The 21,311-nt window shown below is 36.4% G+C and overlaps 1 protein-coding gene and 2 long non-coding RNA genes across 10 annotated transcripts in view; 2 read left to right on the forward strand and 1 right to left on the reverse strand.

Annotated features, from left to right (window-relative positions):
* Positions 1-20,473, reverse strand: part of LOC110119987 — a 45,961-nt gene extending 25,488 nt beyond the window's left edge. For 3 of the 7 annotated variants that reach the window (XR_007226903.1, XR_007226905.1, XR_007226902.1), the window contains exons 1-5: positions 20,340-20,473; positions 9,774-10,106; positions 7,107-9,063; positions 5,442-5,543; positions 1,315-5,341 (exon numbers count right to left, since the gene is read on the reverse strand). This is a non-coding gene — a long non-coding RNA (uncharacterized LOC110119987). Of the gene's footprint in view, positions 1-1,112; positions 1,236-1,314; positions 5,342-5,441; positions 5,597-7,106; positions 9,064-9,773; positions 10,107-20,339 lie in introns of those variants that run through there. The other 4 variants (XR_007226904.1, XR_002308510.2, XR_007226901.1 and 1 more) reach the window with 4 other exon arrangements.
* LOC100647916 lies at positions 649-1,879 on the forward strand. Of its 2 annotated transcripts, none has more exons than XR_002308495.2 (4): positions 649-785; positions 868-987; positions 1,079-1,633; positions 1,740-1,879. It is a non-coding gene; the product is annotated as an uncharacterized LOC100647916 (long non-coding RNA). The 2 variants fall into 2 exon arrangements; XR_132319.4 differs by having other exon boundaries at positions 651-780.
* On the forward strand, positions 7,152-21,091 carry LOC100648036 (venom allergen 5.02). Its single transcript, XM_012317644.3, has 7 exons — positions 7,152-7,286; positions 14,797-14,918; positions 15,282-15,363; positions 16,176-16,336; positions 17,167-17,267; positions 19,289-19,383; positions 20,411-21,091. The coding sequence occupies exons 1-7, from the start codon at positions 7,181-7,183 to the stop codon at positions 20,455-20,457; spliced, it is 714 nt and encodes a 237-aa protein (XP_012173034.1). The 5' UTR covers positions 7,152-7,180; the 3' UTR covers positions 20,458-21,091.
* The last annotated feature ends 220 nt before the right edge of the window (positions 21,092-21,311 follow it).

The following is a 21,311-nucleotide window of genomic DNA, read 5'->3' on the forward strand; positions in this document are numbered from 1 at the left end:
TGTATTCTTTTACTTATCATACTCTTAAACCCAATATTACTTAAAATTATATTAGATGTCGCTCTTCGAATATAAAGCGAAAAATTTATCTGGAAATTTTTCCACGCCACTGTAGGTTGTAGGAAAATAGAAAAAGAAGAGATAGGAAAGTTGGTAACCTATACGCGTCGATTTTTATTCAGATCGTTTCGAGACGTTGGATGACAAGTCGTAGAACTTTTATTTTTCGATAAAAGAGTGCAGCCAATCCTCGCTTCTACCTCGGAAATCGATTTTATATCCGATATGAAGTCGATAGACGTGCCATTCTTCGTTAACGATAGAAAAAGAGAATAATACATTTTAATGCTTGGAATTTAAAATCGCACGAGAAAAATTAATTGAAATTGGTTAATACTGTAGAATTTCGATTTTTTCTTAGACTGCGGTATATCGAACGTGGCTATTTAAAGGGTACAATATCATTTTAAAAATCGTCGTACGCAATTTTATGTACCTTCAATTCCATATATTGTAACTAAACTCAAAGCTAACCTAAAACTAACTTCTTCATTTTTATTTGAAAATTCGTTTAGTGTGTGAGCAGTGTAGATATTTAAAAAGATAAAATTCTGACAACAATTCTGAGTGTTTCTAATCTAACGTTGAAACTGAACCTAAACGTAAACTTAACCTAAAACTCGTGTTATGTTTTATTATTTCTATCTGGAAATTCGTTTAATGGTCCAGCAAGTGTCAGTATCGATATTTAGAAAATCAATTTAGAAATCATTAAAAAAAGTGTTGTAAATATGTTTTACTTTATATACTAGAACTAAACCTAAACCTAACCTAAGACTCGTATTCAATTTTGTCGTTTTTTATTAGAGAATTTATTCAATACGGAAGCAGGCATCAGCAACGGTGATAAATCTTTATAAAGAATAAAGAGCGTGAACACACTCCAACGAGTTTTTTGTCTTTATCCGACAGCGAGCCAAATGGCCAGTAAGTTCCATTCTTTTCTTTATTCTCTATTTATTATTTTTCGTTATTCGAATTCATTGTTAATAAATCTTACGTTAAACTTATTTTTCAGCCATTTGCTGTTTACTTTCTACCACTTGATCTGCAGAATCGTTTGCAACACTTTTCTCATTATATTCCTCTTTACCTCTATCTCTTTAAATAACCCTTTTTATATATATACCAAAGTTTGAACAAAACCGGATACCAGCCAAGTTCTAAAGTATTTGCTGAAATTGTTTAAGAATGGAAGAGAAAATACTGGATGCAAGGTTGTAATTAAAAAAGAAAAATCGATTTTACACTTACTGGGAGAGGAAGGTTGAGGATTCCTCTGGATCAGCTTCCTCTTTGGCCGTTTCCACGAGCAACACGACTTCTTGATTGAAACAAGGACAAGTGGTCCGCGAAACCCGTTATAACACGGCAAACCACATTTAACTATCGGATATTTTTAGAACCTGATCGATAACCCGATTGCGTTACTGCCAACCAGTTGATGATTCTTCCTCTTCTATGTTCGTTTCGTCGAAAAGTTAGTGGAAACTTGGGATCGCTCGAGAAATCGCACAAAAATTCCGATTGGCCTTTGCTAGGTCCGCCAAGTTGCGTCATACACAAACTTGTGGTAAAGCGATTAGCTTAGCGAATAGAGTTTCATGAATCATGAACGACAGAACCTGATCTTTCAACCTATTAACTCGTCATTCGAATAAAAGTTTCTTTATTTACAGATTCTCTGTAATTTTATATGCAGGACGTCTCAGCTGACTTGAGACATTTCGTATTATCGATGATGGGAACAAATATGAGAAACCTTTATTTAATTTGGAGGGGCAGATACGACGGCCTGACATTTTTCTGCGGCTCATATTTCGCTAGATTTTAAGGTCACTGGTGTATTTTTAAATGGGGCTTGAATAAAATTCCAAAATCTTGCATCGTTCCAAAATTCTGCCTTGAATGCTCGAATCTTCCTTCACTCACATTCACCGTTTATATTTTGTTGCTGGTGCTGTAACAGATTGAAACATAGCTCACCCAAACCTTTTAATTTTTCCAAAATATTACGACACTTGTTATCCAAGTTACTCGTTGAGAATCCTTTGCTCCGTGAGATTTATTTTATCCTGATCGCTCTACAAAATTTAGTATCGAGACGTAAGTAACCAATGAGCCTGTACTCTCTTCCTGCTAAATTCTTCCGTATTCTTCGTCGACTCTCGAAAATTTCAACGTATGAAACTGACGTGGAATCCCGAGAGAAAGGTTGCTGCGCTGGAAAATGGAACTGGAAGGAAATGAAATTCTACGCCACTGTTATATTTTTTCTTCGTTGTTCCGAGAAGCCGGAGGACAGAGTAGCGAGAAGCGATAGAGGCGTTCGCGGGAGATAAATCGAAGTAGACAAGGCGAAACTCAGGGCACGTACCACGGGAGAAAATTTTCTCGGTGGCGCGCAAAGTGGCGGAGGAATTTGCATTCCAAAGTGCACGGGCCTGATGCGCCGTGCATTCGCTAGCAGCGTCGCTTTTCGCACGTTCGAGGCGAAATAAATCATTTCGTGCTAACTTTCGGTTTAACAAACCGCTCGCTCTACCTCACGTTCAACATTTAAAATATCCGCGATAGCTCGCAAAACTGTTGGCACGGAAATCTTATCTACCAACATATTCTGTCCGTTATACGAAACATTAAAAATTTCCTTGCCACTGTCGTGGAAGATGACTATCTTGGTTATATAATGGTCAAATTTGAAACGAACCTAAAAACGTGTATACTGTGGCTCGCGGAAATATTCCGACGCTGTTGGCAACTCTTTACGCGTATACTATACGAGACATTTTGAAATTTCACTGGCACCAGAGCTTACCGTGATTATAATAGTAAAATATGAAGCCAGTCGAAAAACGTATACACGGTGGCCGGCGAAAGCATTCGTACACTTTCAGCAACTCGTTCAGGTGTGCATTGTACAAAACATTTTAAAACTTCATCGACGCTGTAACGAGGGACTATCGTGATTGCAGTAGTAAAATTTGAAAGCGGTCGAAAAATGTATATACTGTGGCTGAGGGAAATATTCGAACACCGTTAGGAACTCTTTATGCGTATACTGTACAAAGCATTCTGAAACTTCATTAGCACTGTAACGAGGCAAGACTATAGCCGATATCGGACAAATTTTTAACGAATTTGAAAACGTGCATAGAAGTTGGGAAATATAAAAAAAAATATTGGAACGATTAATTATTCGCTATATTAATAAGTAAAATAATAATTTAACGAGACCGTCTATTTTAGATCATGCTAATTGTATGCTTCAAAATTCGAACGTTTCGTAATTTCTAATAATTTTTTACTAGCCGTACGTTTATAATAAATGTCTTGTAAATTCTGTACACATCTTCGAATTGCTTCCAAACTTTACTGTTACAATCGCGACACTCGTGTCTCGCCACAGTGCTAACGAGATTTCTGAATATTTTGTATAATATATACAACCGTGTATAAGTATTTGGACACCTAAGCCAATCCATTCGAAACATCTCTATTTTATTCTATTTTATTTTCAACATTATGACAGGAAATTATTTCACTGCTATTAATTCTCAGCATTTCGGTCCACGAATGTTCCGGCGAATCGAAACTGAAACGAGCAACGTACTTTCATCGATCAAGAGCCATATTTATATTTATAAAATATCGTAAATTTTGTCAAACGGATAGAAACTCTTAGAACGTTGATTGATAGCGCATTAGCTTACTGCCATTTATCTCAACGATTTGCCCATAAAGATTCGGCAAAATTCTCTCCTCGCGTTTAAAATTGCCTCTACGCAGAGTGAGATTTTTCAAGCGAAGAAAAATACCTCTGAAACTCTTCCAGGGAATACGAAATTTTGCGAGAAAAAATTCGCTCGTGTCTTTTTGTTGATGGAAGAAAGGAAGACACGGCTGTGAACTGGTTTTCGGAAGAAATTGTCTCAGAGTATTATAAATCGTGGATTCGTTTCGGAATTAAGTAAAAAATAATGGAGACCAAAGTCTGGACATGCAAATGACTGGAATACCTAATCGTTTCGGAGAAACAGCTTCACGAGGAATAATTCATTCGAGATTTTGGAGCCTGGCAGTCTGCTGGCTTCCCAACGTCGATCGCTAGAACCGGTCGATACACCTATTCGAAACTTTATTCCGTTTAAAAGAAAAAAGAAAGAGAGAAGAGAAAAAGATAGACGTTGCGTGGTCCACGCGTGGTCCACGTGTGGTCCACGCGTACACATTTTGCAACATCGACAAATAATTAACGCTTAAAAGCATCGCAAACATTATCGAAACGTTTTACGAACTAATTAACTGTTAGACGCATGCTTTCAATAATTACTTAAGCATTCCAGCAGCTGATCAAAAGTCGACCATTAAAGCTTCATATAGAAAATTATTATTCATGAGACATTTAGAAAGTTACATACAAATCCACGAGAAGATAGTTGTCAGCAGACTATATTTGATTGGAAAGAATCGATCGGATGAGTCGATGAACAGCAGAAGTCCCAAATTAGACACTTTCGAGAAATGTTAAAATCGAAGCGTAAATATGTAAAACAACACGCCAATGCGAAGAATAGGACGAAAAAATACTCTAGAAATACATGTACGATATATGATAGTCGTTTGAGTTTAACGAAAGGAAAAATAAAATGTGAACAAGTTAACGAAGTACATTAAGAACACCAAGCGAACAATTGACGTTCTATCGAGAAATTTGTCATGGGAAGGCTGCTGTTCACAGACAGGACGGCGACTAATTTTCTTAACAGCATGCTGAATGTGCTTTAAGTAGTATCTCTTACCACTGTATTATTTTCTTTATTTATTTTCTTTAATTTCCTGACACCAAGCGAACAATTGACGTTCTACTGAGAAATTTGTCATAGGAAGGCTGCTGTTCACAGACAGGACGACGACTAATTCTCTTAACAGCATGCTGAGTTTGCTTTAAGCAGTATTTCTTACCACTGTGTTATTTTCTTTAATTTCCTGACACCAAGCGAACAATTGACGTTCTACTGAGAAATTTGTCATGGGAAGGCTGCTGTTCACAGACAGAACGACGACTAATTCTCTTAACAGCATGCTGAGTTTGCTTTAAATAGTATCCTCTTACCACTGTATTATTTTCTTTAATTTCTTGACTGCAACATGTATCGAACAGCACAGATCTAATGGTTTTATTTGAATTGTAAGAGACTTACGGATAACGTTGAACCACAGGTAGACAGACACGAACGTCCGTCTGAGTTGGCATGACCGTATTTGCATTGGGAGTGCACTGTAAAATTAACAGCGTTGATGATAAAAGGGAAAACTAACGCTATTCATCGAAATGTCTGAAAACGTGGCTTTCGAATACGCGCTGTTCTTCGACTCACCGATTCAATTAGACAGCTGGAAATAATCACAGCGTTTGTAGGGGAGCACGGCATCCTTTCAGAAATTTCAAACTTGTCTATCTTCACTTGCGGATGTATCAACTGGAAAGCGAATCAGTGGAGACGTTGTTAATCCTACAATACGTAGACGTGAGCTGCAACGACAATTGCAGAAATACGTTCTCTTCTCGTTGGTTAGTTTGGTAGAAAAGTTGATGGGAAAAATTCAGTCTGCTGGGAAAATGGTAAATTCTGCAAGCGAATGTCGCGGGAAAAAATTCGCCGTTTTAATAGCGACGTTTAGCCAGTTCAAAGCTGATATAAACATAACCCAAATCCTACGTAACTCAGGTATAATCGAATCCTGGATCACACCTGACAGTGACATAATTCTTGTCCAAGTCAGATTTAATAAAAACGTGACCAAAATCCTGATTTGACTAAGGCGTATCCCAAAGCTAACTGAAGTCTACAGCTCGTGCATAACTCAAATCTAATCCAAACCTATCTCAAGCTTCTACTTTTTGGTCTAACTGCAGCCTGGATGAAATGTAACTTGAATCTCGGTCGACTAAGAAAATACATCGATTACACGTGAAATTATTCTACGATCGACGAGAAGATTACATTTTTAAAATTCATTACCTGAAAACATCACGATTTGTCCGAGTGTGTGTTAAATCACGTGTGCTGAGCTGTAGATTCATGAGAGGGAAAATCCGATAATCCTGAATGGTATGGCTGAACTTGAATGATAAAAAGCATTTTGTCGTTACTGCTTTTCATCCTTATCTCTAATTGTAAGTCCACGCATAAAGATAGCATTGGACGCAAGCATAAGTTTCGTGCTCCCATTCAAAATGATAATAGACTCATAAATGTGCTGAGAGCCAGCGGTGAATAATTGTTTATAGCTGCCATATCGGTTCGTAAAGCTGAGAGCTATAAACTGAACTAGACCTAGACCTAGACCTAGACCTAGACCTAACTCTCATAGAACCTAACGTAGACTCAGATCTAGAAGTACACAGAGATCCAATTGCTAATCCTGTTCTCTCGATCTTGCCATTTCCGGCTAAATTTTATTTTTCCAGCGTTAAAAAATATCTCAAGTTTGAAGAAAATATGGGGACATTCTTATCGGTACGTATCCTTTCTCGTTTTAATTGAAATATTGTCTTAAAACATTCTGAATCTTTTTCGTTTGCTAAAATGAAAGCCGAATTGAAACGTAAAAATTCGATGATCGTGTAGCATGGTTCAATCTGACATTGACCTTAAATCGAATGGAATCGAAATCTGACTGGCTTTAACCCCACCTTTCTAATACCCGCTTAACTGATATTTAATTCTCTACGACTGAAAATTGTCAGGATATTGTTAATCTTTTGCTGATCTGTTAAACAAAAAGCTGCTCCCTCGATGGCCTTGAAACCAGTCACCCTGACCTATGCAACCGGTCCCCACCATGTAAACTGGTAGCGCGAACAATTACATGGTCCAAGCCATGAGACAGGTGAATATAAAGGCAGTCGCACGACCGTGCTAAGCTATTAGTCTGTCTGCTTCCGACGACCGGTTCTCACCGGTCAATCGGCCGATTTTATAGTTCGATTGACCCATGTTCACATATTTAAGGCAGCCATACGCATTTTATCGACTTACGCATCAATTTTCGTTGTGCAACACGGGAAAATCCGAATTGACTGCTGCCGGACGCGAGTTAACAATTGAAGAAGATGATGCTCGATAGAAATGCCAGGCAACTGACGTTGATCTTGACCGTGGTCTCCGTGGCCTCCGCCAACAATCTGTGGCCATCGTGCTCTGGAAAAACTATGATGAGTAAGTGATTATAATTCAGATTTTATTAGCGGTAGTGAATTGGTAAAGATTTTATTGCATGTTATGTTAAAAGGGTAATTATTAAAATTTGGGAATTGCAGCATATAACATATAAATAAGTGATATGGAAATCAGAGTAATTGGAAATTGAGGGAAAATGAATATTAGAAATTGAGGAAAAGGAAAACTGAAAATATTGATATGAGAAAATGGGAAATTGTATAGTTAGGTAATATATATAGTTAGGTAATATGGAATTAAGAGTAATTGGAAATTGGGGTATGGAAAGTCAGGGAAAATGAAGATTAGAAGTTCAAGAAAGGGAAAACTGGAAGGTTGACATGAGAAAATGGAAAATTGAAGAAATTGGGACATACATGATTAAGTAAAATGGAAATCAGAGCAATTGGAAATTAGGATATGTAAAATTAGGGAAATTGAAAATCAGACATAAAGAAAATTCAGGATTAGGAGATTAGAAAAGTTAAAGGGTTATAGAAATTGGACATTAGAAAATTAGGAAAATTAGAAACTCGGCATGGAAGTAATAAAAGAAATTCGAAATTGACGAATTAACAAAACTAGAAATTTAAGACTAGCAAATTACGGAAACTGTACATTAGGGAATAAGGAATTAAGAAAATTGTAAATAAGAAAAATTAATATGAAATCAGAAGATGGAAAACTCTAAATCAATGAATGGCCCATTGAAGAAATTAAAAACTAGAGAGCTTGCAGAGAATAATTAGACAAAGTGCAAATTAATTAAATTTTCAAAATTAGTCATATTAATTTAACGATTGATAATTAATTATGTGAGAAAGATCAGAAAAATACGAAATAAAAGAAACAACGAATCTTTCATAGCCAAGAGCAATGAGAATTAAAATAAAGGACCACAAAATTCCAAAATCTTCTATAGAAAAGAATTAGCCACTATATCGTTAGAGAAAAAATCTGGACAATCATCAGTCCCAGTAGTCACGAAATAATTTCTTCACTTCACGTTCGTTTAACAACAGAAATTTGCGTAAGGGTCGAAGAATTCGCTCCGGAAAGCTTTGGCTCGATCTTTGCACTTGCCTCTGTTCCACAGTTTTAACGCTTTGTCCGTGGCACGTGGATTTCTAGTGCAGGTGATTCATCTCGTCGAGAAGCACAATTTGAATAATCGCCACGGAACCGTGTACCGTGATTTCCAGTTCGTCTAACGCTCTTCAGCAAGCGTGATAAGAACGTGACTAGGCATAAGCAACTTTGAAGTATCCTTAACTCTCGTCTAGCTATAATTAAGTCATTTCAAGCTCCAGTCATGAATGCAACTATACGCTGCATTTTTAACGCTTCATCTAGGTTTTCAATACGATTTTATTTCTAATTTACCTCCAATTGTTAATTCCGGAATGTTAATTGTTAATTCGTTCCGTTTTTACAGCCAAACTGAAGCGTGTGATTTTTCCTTCAATGTACGCATCGTTCCTTTCCATGACTTTTCGCCATTATTATAACAACTTCATTATTCCATCGGCGTAGAATTGCTTAGTCTTGCGAGGAAAAGAAACGTACCAATTCGTTTTTGCAATCTTCCAAAGAAGGCAAGTTCTCATTATATGAAGTATTTTTCTAACGAGCGAAATAAGCGATGATCTGAGCGTGCAAGATCAGGAGAATATGGTAGATGGAGTAGAACGTGCCATCCAAATTGCACCAATTTTTGTCCTCTGACGATGGACACGCGGTGGTGTTGCGTTGCCTTGGTCGAACCGTGCTTGAACTCCTTTGAATAAATCAACAGAGAACAAGTTATTTTATTGTTCAATTTAATATAATCACCAATATAACTTCATTATATTTCTCTAATATAGTTTTGATAATTTGCTATATACAACGACGAAGGAAAGAAAGTTTGAAATTGATACACTATGAATTTTGGTAACTTTCGCTATACTAACAATTTTTCATTATATTAGTAACAGTCATTCTAATGAAATATTTTTGTCTATACCTCGAAAATTAAGATCAAACGACGATAACGCGTATAGAGAAAAGTTATTCGGAATCATGTCCCTGACCGTGTATTTCAAGGTCATCGAAATTGGTGTGGAGTACCGTTTGTAAATTATTATTATTATTATTATATTATTATAATTATTAAACGTATACGTGTACTAATTAAACGTTCGGATATAATCGTAGAGTATAGAGCTATATATCTTACAAAATTAAACAACTGCACGAAGCCAGTAAATTCTATTTATGTTGCATCGTTCTAATAACCATTTTGTTGGAAATGAGTAATTGTCCGGTGATTTATGGACAGAGCATGTATATTTACGATACTGGACGGTTAAACGACCGAATTAATTTCCGATTGGTGGTGGTAGATAACAATACTATTCGACAAGAACCGATAGTTCGTTTCTTCGACCTCTTTTCCATTTTTCAACGTTTCTTCTTTTTTCCTCTGGCCGCGTAATTGTTCCGCACCTTGGGCATTTTAAATGTTCTCAAAGCAGGGATCCTCCAATTACCGCGGAAAAAGCAGGTTCCTTTGTTCGTGCGGTGCGTCAGGCGCACCGCTCGGTCTCCGTTGAATAACAGTTTCCAGCCGGCAATTAGTCAAGTTCGTTCAACGATCGCGTATCTCGTTCCGCTCGTGACTATTCCCATTGAGAACGAGCATCGGGAAACTGTGCACCGAATTCGAAATTTCGCGGAGATGCGCCGTGCTCTTTTCCTTCCCTTGCCCTCAATTCCAGCGACTCGTTTCCGGTCCGGTCCGGACGCTGTCCCACAGCCTCTATTGTTTCGATTAAAAAGCTGCAATATGAGAACGATTTTATTTGCCAAGAAAAATTCGATAGAAAATAGGAAAAGGAGAGAAAGCGAAGAGAAGAATATTATTTCGGTCGTGGGGATATTTATCTAGGGGAAACAGAAAGGAGGTGTGTCAAAAAGTGGCAAATTGACAAAGACTTTGATTGGTAAGAAAGAAAGGTTCGAGAGAAAATACACGAAATAGCGAAGAGACGAACGTTATATTTGCCATAGGGATATTTATTTATCTAGAGAAAAATGAAGGATAACGAAAAAGTACCAAATTTGTCCGCTCTCAAGCATCCAAATTTAGAAATTTAAATAAGGTATCGCGCTATAGTTCTTAAGGTAGGAAAGTACTTATGGCAAATGCGACGGGAAAGCTGTGAAAAATGCAGAGAGAAAGAGGGAATTTAGATTTAAAAAATTGATTTTCTAGTAAGGAAGATTTAAAATTGGAGGGGAAAGACAACAAAGTCGCGGGAAGAATCGGTATTGCAAGAGTAATTATCGACTGAGACGGTCGAGTGATCGGGCAGACCTTCCCTTGAAGGAATGGAAATAACTGGGAAACTTTGAATGGAGGCCAGCAGCCAGGGACTATTTATTTAACAAGCTGGCAAGTCCATTCCCACGAAATCCATTTAACCAGGCGCTACGACAAGAGAATGGAGTTAGCAGGTGTCGGTCGAATCGTTACGTACCAGCCAAGCCCTGCTCATTTCCGCTGCAAAAAGAAACCAACCCGCGCCCAGTGCTGCCAACTGATCCGCTGTCGCGCTAGATCGTTTTTTATTTCTACCGATTTTACGTAATAATACCCGAGCCTCGTCTATATCTCTGATCGTATGACGCGGGTATTATAATTAAATGTCAATCAAATATTAAATAGAACGGTAAAGGAAATCAATTTTTAGTGACAAAATGACTGGGAATTATGAAACAATTAGTCGTTTATACAGACTAACTCTCAGATGGAAAACTTTCATTGATATAAATATATCATTAAATATATTATATAATATATATTATATGAATATGTTATGTGATATCATATGATATATATATATTTATCATTGTTCTTTTCGTTTTCTAGTAACATTGATGCTCTCCAACGACGAAAACGCGGAAAATTGGGGGAAATGGAAACAAAGAAAATTATTTGAATTTCCGTGGTAACCCGATGTTGTACAGCGAACGTGCCACTATTCGAAATTTCAATAATTTCAGGTCGTTACGATAAAGCCGAGAATATATGACTCGTGGTAAAAAAAGGAAACGTGTCTATTAAGAGGCGAAATTAGCCGAATATTTGCTCGGTAAAAATGGCGGGAAAATCGACGGCACAGTTTCGAAATGCGATCTGTGAGCGACGCGACAGTTAACAAATAGAAAAAACACGTGCTAGATATAGAATTAATTTCGCAATCACATTTTCGGATAACAATAGACGTAGGTATCTATGAAACATCGATTCTTTAGTTCAGGTCACATCGAAATTTAAATTCCAATATTTTTATTTATCCTACAATAATGAAAAATAGATATAAAATGACATGAAAGTAAAAACAACTATCTATTAAAAATGACATGGTGTCATTTAAAATATATTTCGTATTATACGAAACAAAGAATTAGCGCAAAAATAGCTTGCAAAATTTAACAAAAGTAAACCATTTCGTTTTCATAGCTAAGAGAAATATGTCCATTAAAACAATCAATAACAATTGGACTGCTCATTTCGAAAGCAGCGTGTAAGTCCATTTTCCTTTCTTCTAAACCATTCGCACTTCCACGAGTCGAAAAACCCTGATAAATCACGAACTAAAAATGCATTGGAAATTTCGATACTCGAAGATTACGTACGTTCGAAAATTTCAATATCGCAAGATCAGCGACAGCACACGCGCTTACACGAATGAAAGATAAAAAGCACGACAGGTGGCTGTACTTAAAAATTCTCATTACGTGCCGTTTTGTACGGGGATATCCCCCAATTCTCCGACCATGTTACAGCTAATCCGTGTCGTAAGAGTAACCTTTTGTACGGCGGATAGGTGTATTTAAAAAAGGAGAAAGGAAAGGAGGAGGGGAAGGAATTGAAACGTTAAACAAAATTCATGTAAAGTCCCGTTGTTTTTATTGTCGGAAGTATCGGACAAATTCGCCGTAATTAAACAGACAAGGGAGAGATAAAGGTGGAAAAAGAGGGACAGAAGAAGCAAGGTAACTTTATTGCTCCGGTTTTCGTCCAGCTGTGCGCCGACCTAGCTTCATGAATAATTCAGCTCGTACATTATTTACGGGGAGAAAATTGGAATCTATTACATTTCGATAGAACGGCGAACATCGATTCGACGGTAAAAATACCGTATTCAGCCGTGCGAGTAGCCACGAGATTCGATTACATTTGCGAATTAAAGCAGTTGCCGGTTAATTACAGGAAATCCGTAAATTTGTGGGCGCGCGCGTGCAATAAACGCCAAGATGCTACGCGAATTGTTATTCAAAACGAACGACTCGTGCTGAACTCCCGTTTCACGCATCACCGGCGAATTACGATATTTCGGATTTTGCGAGTTTCTCATTCCGCCTACGAATATTTTCATCTAAAATTCCAATACGCGAGCTAGCGAAACGCTACATTTACGTTCGACCCATTCTGTGCCGGCTACTACTATAATTTAATAGCTATAACGTTAATGAAAATTCCAAGCTTTATACAAAGACGAGCAGAACGTGGCGAAGATGCAAAGAATGCAGGATGGCGCGTAATTCGTGGTACAAATGGGGCCGTGGCTGCGGAATAAGACGAAAATCGATAATAACAAAATTGCGTGGCAGGCATGGTTTTTGGAAAAATCGAGTTTGAAAATTTGCAAAGTATCCGTACATTTGCTCGATTCCCAGTTAGAGAGGAGGTTATTCGGATAGATAGAAGGTTATTCCACTATGTGAAAATAAGTCGAATATGTAGAATATAATTGTCTCATCTTAAATTTTATTTCCAAGAAAATCGAATTTAAAAATTTATTTAATACGCGCTTATCGGGTTATTTCTTCACTAAAATTATTCAAATCTATATTTGCCTGTTTCCCCCCTCTCTATTCTTTCCCTTAAACAATGGAATTTTATACTTCGTTCTCGACTTATTTTCGAATGTAACATAACCTCTTGTCGATTTCTATCTATTCTTGTCCAGCCGGCTATTGATCAAATTCACGAATACTTCACAAATTTTCAAGCTCGATTTTCCCCAAAAAATGAAGCCTTCAACGCAATTTTGTTATTCTCGATTTTTGCCATAGAATCTCCTTGACCCCATTTGCATCATGAATTACGGATCACCCTGTATAAAATAACCAAATTGCGGTACTCCTTGCCATGTTTAATGGATAAACCAAATTTTTTACCCAGGTTCTAGTTTCTAAATTATATTTTAAAAGATAGAAGTTTGCATAAATATCTGCACAACGCTAGATGTACGTTTTGAATAACCTGATATTAATCGGTAAAACGAGAAAGTAAGGCGAGAAAGTGACTAAAAATTGTGCAGAGCTGCAAGAAGGAAATTCGATTGCCGATTCGCGTCCCAGCGGGATAGAAATTTGCATTCCTCGTCTTCGTAGAGGAGCTAAAAGTTATTAGGCGAAAGAATACGGTAGCAGGAAAGTTGTCTGTCGAAAGACAGAGGGAACGTCGTTAAAGCAGATTCCTGGAAAGTTTTCCGGAACGTTGGCTAATCCAGCTGGCCAAGAAAATGGACGAAAGACTGAGCGGGGGAAAAAAAGACGAATTTCAACAAGGCGATAGAATCCCTTACATTAACGTTACGTTTGAATAATTGCACAAAACGTTTGAAACGTCCTGTACGTGTTAAAAAGAGCACTAAAACGATCGATCGAAGCGTTAAAAGTTCGAATTCTTAATTAGAATCTACCAGAGAATGTTCATATTATTGTTTGAACGTTGCTTTGAATCATTCTGGACAATCTCTAACTATTCTCCAAAGATTCTATTCGAGTTAGATCATCTGTAGACCGCCTACAGGGTAGGAGAACTTGCCAGTCTTAACTAATGTCCAGAACAATCGAGTTCGTAATTCAGTTAGTACCTGTTGCTACAGGAAAGTACAAAAATGGAAACTGCAGAGCAAATTATAAGTTTCCTATTCTGCTCTGTCTTTACTATGTGATTTCAAACTTACATACATACATATATCGAAGCTTTAGTTTAACCTAAATATTCTTAGGTCATCTCGTTTCATTTGAGCAGTTGACAGGCTAAAACGTTTAACTCGACTTTTTGAAATTTTTGAAATTTTACTGTCAGACCAACGTGGTTCGTGGGTGACATTGTTCATGAGAAGAGCCTGCTCTTCCCGTGAAATCCATAATCCGTTAATCCATAAACCGAAGATGCTTACAGGATCAGAGATTCCTTCAAGCTAATAAGATTAAGTTAAAAGATTCAGTTTACGGTGGGGCCTTACGGACCATCTCACGCGCCGTAACATAAATGAAAGAACCAAAGATTTTCCCAATCTTGCTTTTGTATATGAACAAATCTAAAACAAAAAAAAAAATTACAGTTGCAATCTCTTTAGAAATATTTTGTCACCATTTTACAGTGATATGTAGATTGGTGGGTATAGTGGATCTACTACTTGATTGTCTATGGATTTATTTATAGGATCCACAGATTTATCCTGCGAGGAGAAACAGACCATCTTAGACGAGCATAATCGCTTGAGACAACTAGTGGCTTTGGGTCAGATCAATGGACAGCCCAGTGCTGCCAATATGAGAGAAATGGTAAGAAATAAAGTTCAAACTTCCCGCCTTTTTATTTTCTTGCAAAGAATTACTATCTGTACATAATCTATAATAGATCAACTGCAGATTTTTATTCATTTATGAGAATTTTAATGCAAGAATGCACAGAATACACGTAATATATTAAAATATATAAAATATCCAAAGTATAGTACCCATTGTGATATTTGGCAAGTGAAACAAATCAGTGCTCAGGTTCTACTTTTTCAGTTACATTCATAAAAATACGAATTTGCATAAATGTCCGCTGTCTAATAATCAATTACTGTAATTACCTTCTTAAACGATTTTACGAGAGTTCGATTTGGAAATTTGTTACTAGGAAATAGGGACTTTTTTCAGATCTGGGACGACGAATTGGCTGCCATGGCGCAAAGGTGGACGAATCGGTGCGCTGAGATCCACGACGATCTCAGGAATGTTCGTAAGTAGATCTACGACTACTTGTAACCTCTTTAATTAGCAGGACGCTACTTTTGAGTCACTCTGTAGATCAACGTGTGCTGTCCAGCGTTTGGATGAAAAGGGCATCCGCATGAAACAAATCACGTGATCACAATTGATCAACAGCACTCTTAACAATTCGAAGCATCTGATACAGCTGTAATAGAGATCCCTTTATACGAATTTCATTTACCAAAAACAAATTTTAATTAGTGACCGGTTGATTGAATTCCAACCGATTGAATCCGCTTATTCGAATATAAACTCTTGGTTTATTTGAACGAGAAATGGCAAGCAGTATGACAACTCAGTAACTTCTTGTTATATAAGAATCATAAAATCTTCTAAGATCATAGATTAAAAAATCTTAAGACAGCTACTGTAATATTTGCTTTAAGATTGGAAAAGGTTAAAGATAGCCCAATCTAATACTTGCCTCGATAGAAAACCAAAGTTTTATTAAAGGTAGGAAATGTCCTCAGGCGTTTAAACTTCTAACAAACATACATACAAACACATATTATATATGTTCTTGCATATTTTGATTCGGCTAAGTTTTACGACCGATGGGCCCCCTTCGTAACACAAATTCAGAGAGAAATCGGCAGATCCAAAAGAGATTTTGTTTCCCCTTCACGACATTATTGACGTGGCCTGAACAGCGATGATCCACGCAACGTAGAGCAATCGATAAATTAGTGAAACAAGAAATTAGCCGACAGAGAGTACGATCCTCTGTCGGTCCATAGTGAAACAGGCTATCGATCATGATTAACAACGATCGATCTACAGGCAGGTTCTCTGTGGGACAAAATATGGCTCGAGCATGGACAACGAGGCCCCCGGGACCGTACGACGACCAGCCAAACTGGCGCCAGATGATCAACGGCTGGTTCGACGAGGTACATCACTATCAAACAGGCTATAGCGATGCCACCGGCCATTACACTCAGGTTAGTTGTCCTTGCTGCTCTTAGATATACTATCCAATCCCTTGAAACTATTATAGAAGGTCACTATCTGTGATTTCATCGAGCAAAAGCGAATGCCAGGAAGCCACTATAGTACACTATAGCTATGGTACGCTAAATGGAAATGAAATTTCTGAGAGAATCTAACGTCAACGGAGAGAGTTTTTAAGATATTTTAAGTCGCCGACGGCTTGGTTGTAATGAAAGATGCCTTGGAATATTATAATTTTCTATCCAACACTAGATGTCATTAACTTCAGTTTCTCAAGCTCTAGCATTGCTCAAAAGATCGTAAAGAGATTAGGATAATCCAATGATGATTTTCTAAAAATTCTAAATTTTATTCAAACCACAAACCATTAAGTTCAAAATGGGACAACTATTGGATCGAAAAGATGAAAGCACCTGTAGCACCAGTAACGCACTAATCTAATTCACAAATTAAATAAACATAAAACAAAATAAATAAATGAATGAAATGTAATCACAGAAAGATGAAACAAAAGCTTATCTGATATAATATTCCAAAAACTGAAAGAACCTGTATCACAAGTGAGGTACTATTCTAATCTAACTCACAGACAACAAAGTAAATAAATGAAGGAATAAAATGTGACCACAGAGATGAAACAAAAGTTTGTCTAGCGTAATAATTTAAGAAATTGAAAGAAGCTGTAGCGCCAGCAAGGTAATAGGAAGTATCAAGGGAAAGCATTCGAGAAATTCGTGAAAAAGATTCTAGGAGACCTTAGACCTTAGGCAAGAAATCTCGAGTATGCAAAGGGATGAAGCAGGTTTTAAATTACTTGCAGCTCGTCTGGGGTGACACATATCTGGTGGGCTGTGGCTACTCCTTCTATTACGACCCTGCCCGGGGCTACACCAAGAACTACGTCTGTAACTATGGGCCCAGGTGAGAATTCCATTTCCCCTATTTCCTTTGCCCAATTGCTTTCATTCGATATTCGAGCGCAAATTTTCAACAAGGAAGAGCCAGAAAGAAAACTCTTTTGAAATTCGAGATCTGATTCGGCCAGCTTCGATTGTTATCAATCAATAACAAAGCCAATCCTTCTCCAATGTTCGATTTTTATGTAACAATGTATTCCGACAGTAGAAGCAAGAATTACGACAGATGGAAGCAGTGCCATAAACAATAATCTATGCCCTGAATTATCGTCGAGTAAAAATTGACTGGTTCTACTGGAAAAATAACATTTGTCGAAAATCTAGCTTGTCCGGTGAAGATTTTCAGCAAGACAGTCTTTATATGAATTTCAATCGTCACAAGTATCATTTCAGTAACTTCGTACTTTAATCAGTAATAATAACAAACGAACGCTATTTTATATAATTATTTTTAATTATAATATCGGGCACTATATTTTATACATACATTTTTATACGTTATATATAGAACACTATTTTATGAAAAATAGCAATAAATTGACTCTTAACACAATGATTCTCAGCCAGCCATATTAAGATGATTTAATCTAATAACAGAAATGAAGGAGAAGAGTATTAATGATTTTTTTGCATAAAATGTTAAAATTATTAAAGAATACTAAATTTAATTAATTAAAAAGATCCAGTACAAAAAGGAATATTCGCTATATCGATCTAATTTGGAAATGTTTCGCTTCAAAAGCGTTGGATAAAAATTGGGATCTATCGATGGAAAATTATTTATTTCTCTCTGGTGGAAAGAAACATCAATTGACAAAGATCGTATTTGTTATGGGTTAATTTTTAACCGAGTTGAGAGTGTGAGAAAAGAACGAAAATTGGGGTTGGTCCCGATATTCCTCGTGGAAAAAGTCGGAGGCTTCCAAACGAAACGCCACGCGTATTCAATCCTACCATAAATTTCCTTGCTTCTCGAGTATTTCCCGTCGATCGGTAGCTTATTACTGTCAACAAATTGAACACGTCTGTACCGCCTTTTTCCACTATGAAAAGGCCTCCTCGAATACGCAATTTTCCCGAATCTATGGTTCGATTGAATTTTAGAAAAAACCTTTAATACATTCCTAAAATGCTTCAGATTCCATCGATTGACGTATGAGCAAATCTTTTCAGTCTTCTGAATTTTTTTTTTCTTTTTTAAGAGTTCAACAAAAAAGAAAAGATTGAAAAGAGGAGAAGTAATTAAAACTGTATGATAGTCGATGGTTGCTACTGCACAAATATCGTATGTCTATCTTCAGCATTATCAAGAAAAGCAAATAAACGAGTAAAAGAAATAAACAAACGTTTCAAATGTACAAATTATACATTGATCTCTTTTAGGAACATAAAGTGACAAAGATAGATCAGAAGATAGTTCTTGAAGATATTTCTATACAGATAGTAGTACACTTATAGTGCAGTATAGTGCAGTACAGTACAGTACAGTACAGTACAGTACAGTACAGTACAGTACAGTACAGTACAGTACAGTACAATACAGTACAGTATAGTACACTAAATACAATAAACAAAAGTATTATATTTGACAACTTCATCAAGTAGGTATAAATGTGATTCTTATACAGCTACTTAAAGAGATAGTGAAGAACAGAACTTGTTACATACAGAAACAGAAAATTTCAGAAAAGGTGTACATAGAACATTTGTACAGTAAGCCATCGATATCTGAATATTTCTTCTCAAAGCTCAAACTTTACACTTCTATGCCTCGAGTTCGAGTAGCTTATGGAAAATTATCTTCTTCAACTCAGTTCTATATAACGGCTCTTCCTGACTAATGATTCTAATAAATCTCACGATCCTAATAATTCTCTGTAAGTCTCCGTAACTGTAACTTTCTATAATTCTCCGTAGATCTGTACAACTCTAATAGCACTTTGTAAACAATTTATGACAATTTGAAGAAGCTTCAGGCGACGAGTCATATCCGTTTTTCTTCTAACGTTTTATTTTACATTGCAGCGGGAACGTGATCGGCTTTGAACCGTATCAATCGGGCCAGCCTGCCTGTGGCAATTACGGGATGCTTTATTCAAATCGATACGCTGGCCTTTGTTGTGAGTTTCACGTAATAATTACTGTCCAGTTATCGCGATTAATTTCAGAACAAAAGAAACGACTATTTTTAATAGTAATTAATTTAGCATTAATCTTGCAGAGGTCTTAGTCATACTGAAACTATGTAGTTGTGTATTTAGATCACAGTTAGTAGATCATAGTGACGCTATGTAGTTGTGTACTGTGTGGACCTTTACGCATATTTATATTTCTACGGACGTATTTAAAAAAAATTTCATTTCTCTACTGAATATTATGATAAGCACCGCGTTGGATATTTCATATATTTTTTAACGTTACATGCATTTCGTAGATTTTTGCATCGTTGAATTGCGCAGAAATGCATAAACATTCGCAGTCCGTTAATACGTAGCGACTTTAAAGCCACGTAGTAACGTCAATCCTTGCATGAAGAAAGCTATGTAAATACGTCGCAGACATTTACCTTTACTAAAACAACAAATTCGTAATTATTAAATAAAACATTATTATCCTCTTGCGACGCGAACATTAGATAACAGATAAAATTAACACCGAATTGAGTAAAGCGATTAAAATTTGTTGATCAAAGATCAATATCGCGTGAAATATTAGGTTATACGAAAAGTTATTTTATCGAATTTATTGAATTAATTTATTAAATGTACGATCCATTTTGTTCTATAGGAACAAGAGACTATTGTAGACAACTAGACAGACTAGAGACTCTTGTTACAATAAAACAAAATAGATCATACATTATTTAATAAAATAATATAAAACAAAAAATGTTGTGCATCTATTGTTTCCTCATAAAACGAAAGAAACTTTTGGTACAACCTACAATCTATAACCTATAACCTATAACCTATAACCTATAACATCGGTCATAGATAATATTAATATATTCGAGTCATAGAAATCTCTTCTATTCAATAAATGATAAACATGTGAAAAATCTTTGCAAACGATTTACCATGATAATAAGAATGTTATCCCTCTTCGATTTAGTATTTCTCCAATGAATTTATGTTGTCCTGTTTTCAGCTGCGGGACACTACTACTATCTGGGAGCACTGTGCAGTTATGGTTAATGATTTTCATATCCACATGCAGAAACAGACAAGTGATTCAATTGGTTTTTCAAGGACCACGCGTCGTCAAAGCCGATCGATAGATCGTTCTATCCGATTTGCTTGATTATTCTAGTCTCTAAAAAATAGTCCGTGATTGTAAAAACCAAAACTATAGAAATGTTATTAGAATAATAAGTACTTACTAATCGTTCCGTGCGGTTTACCCGACGATTACGCGAGTTTCCGTTAACCCATTAAGCTGAAATTCGATCATCTCGCTGGCAGATCTGTTCGGTTACATAAAGCAAAATTAAACGGGCATCCATATTTGAAATATGCGAAGACCAAGCGATTTCGTGTTTCACTGGAATGTAATAACGATTATTACGAATCACGTGTAATACAACTTTACGAAGTGACGATATATCTAATATGAATACGTAACGTTCAGGCAGGGTAATAGGATTTTGTAAATATTAATATCTGGTGGCCTCGATTCAACATTGAAAAAAGTGGAAAATTAAATCGTTGAAATTTGTAATCTTGTAAATGTTGAGAGTTTCGCGATAAAATTATTCGCGCAGCTTGAAATATGTATGGAAAGAATTAAAAATAAAATACAAATTGTGGAAGAATGTTGGAAAAAAAGGAATTCGATCATTGATTTTAATTACAATCCTTCTAAATTAAAAGTATCTGCTTGTTGATTGTTAATCTTCTTCTTTGTATTGATGTTGATGTACGATCATGATAACATTTTTTTATAAAGACAAATTAAAAATCACTATCCTAATCCATGTTCAACATCCTGCTACGAAAGAACGACAAAAGGAATAGAAAAATGGTAGATTTTTAAAGCGATAAAAAATATT

Source organism: Bombus terrestris, chromosome 16 (genome assembly GCF_910591885.1).
Source record: "Bombus terrestris chromosome 16, iyBomTerr1.2, whole genome shotgun sequence".
Classification (NCBI taxonomy): Eukaryota; Metazoa; Arthropoda; class Insecta; order Hymenoptera; family Apidae; genus Bombus; species Bombus terrestris.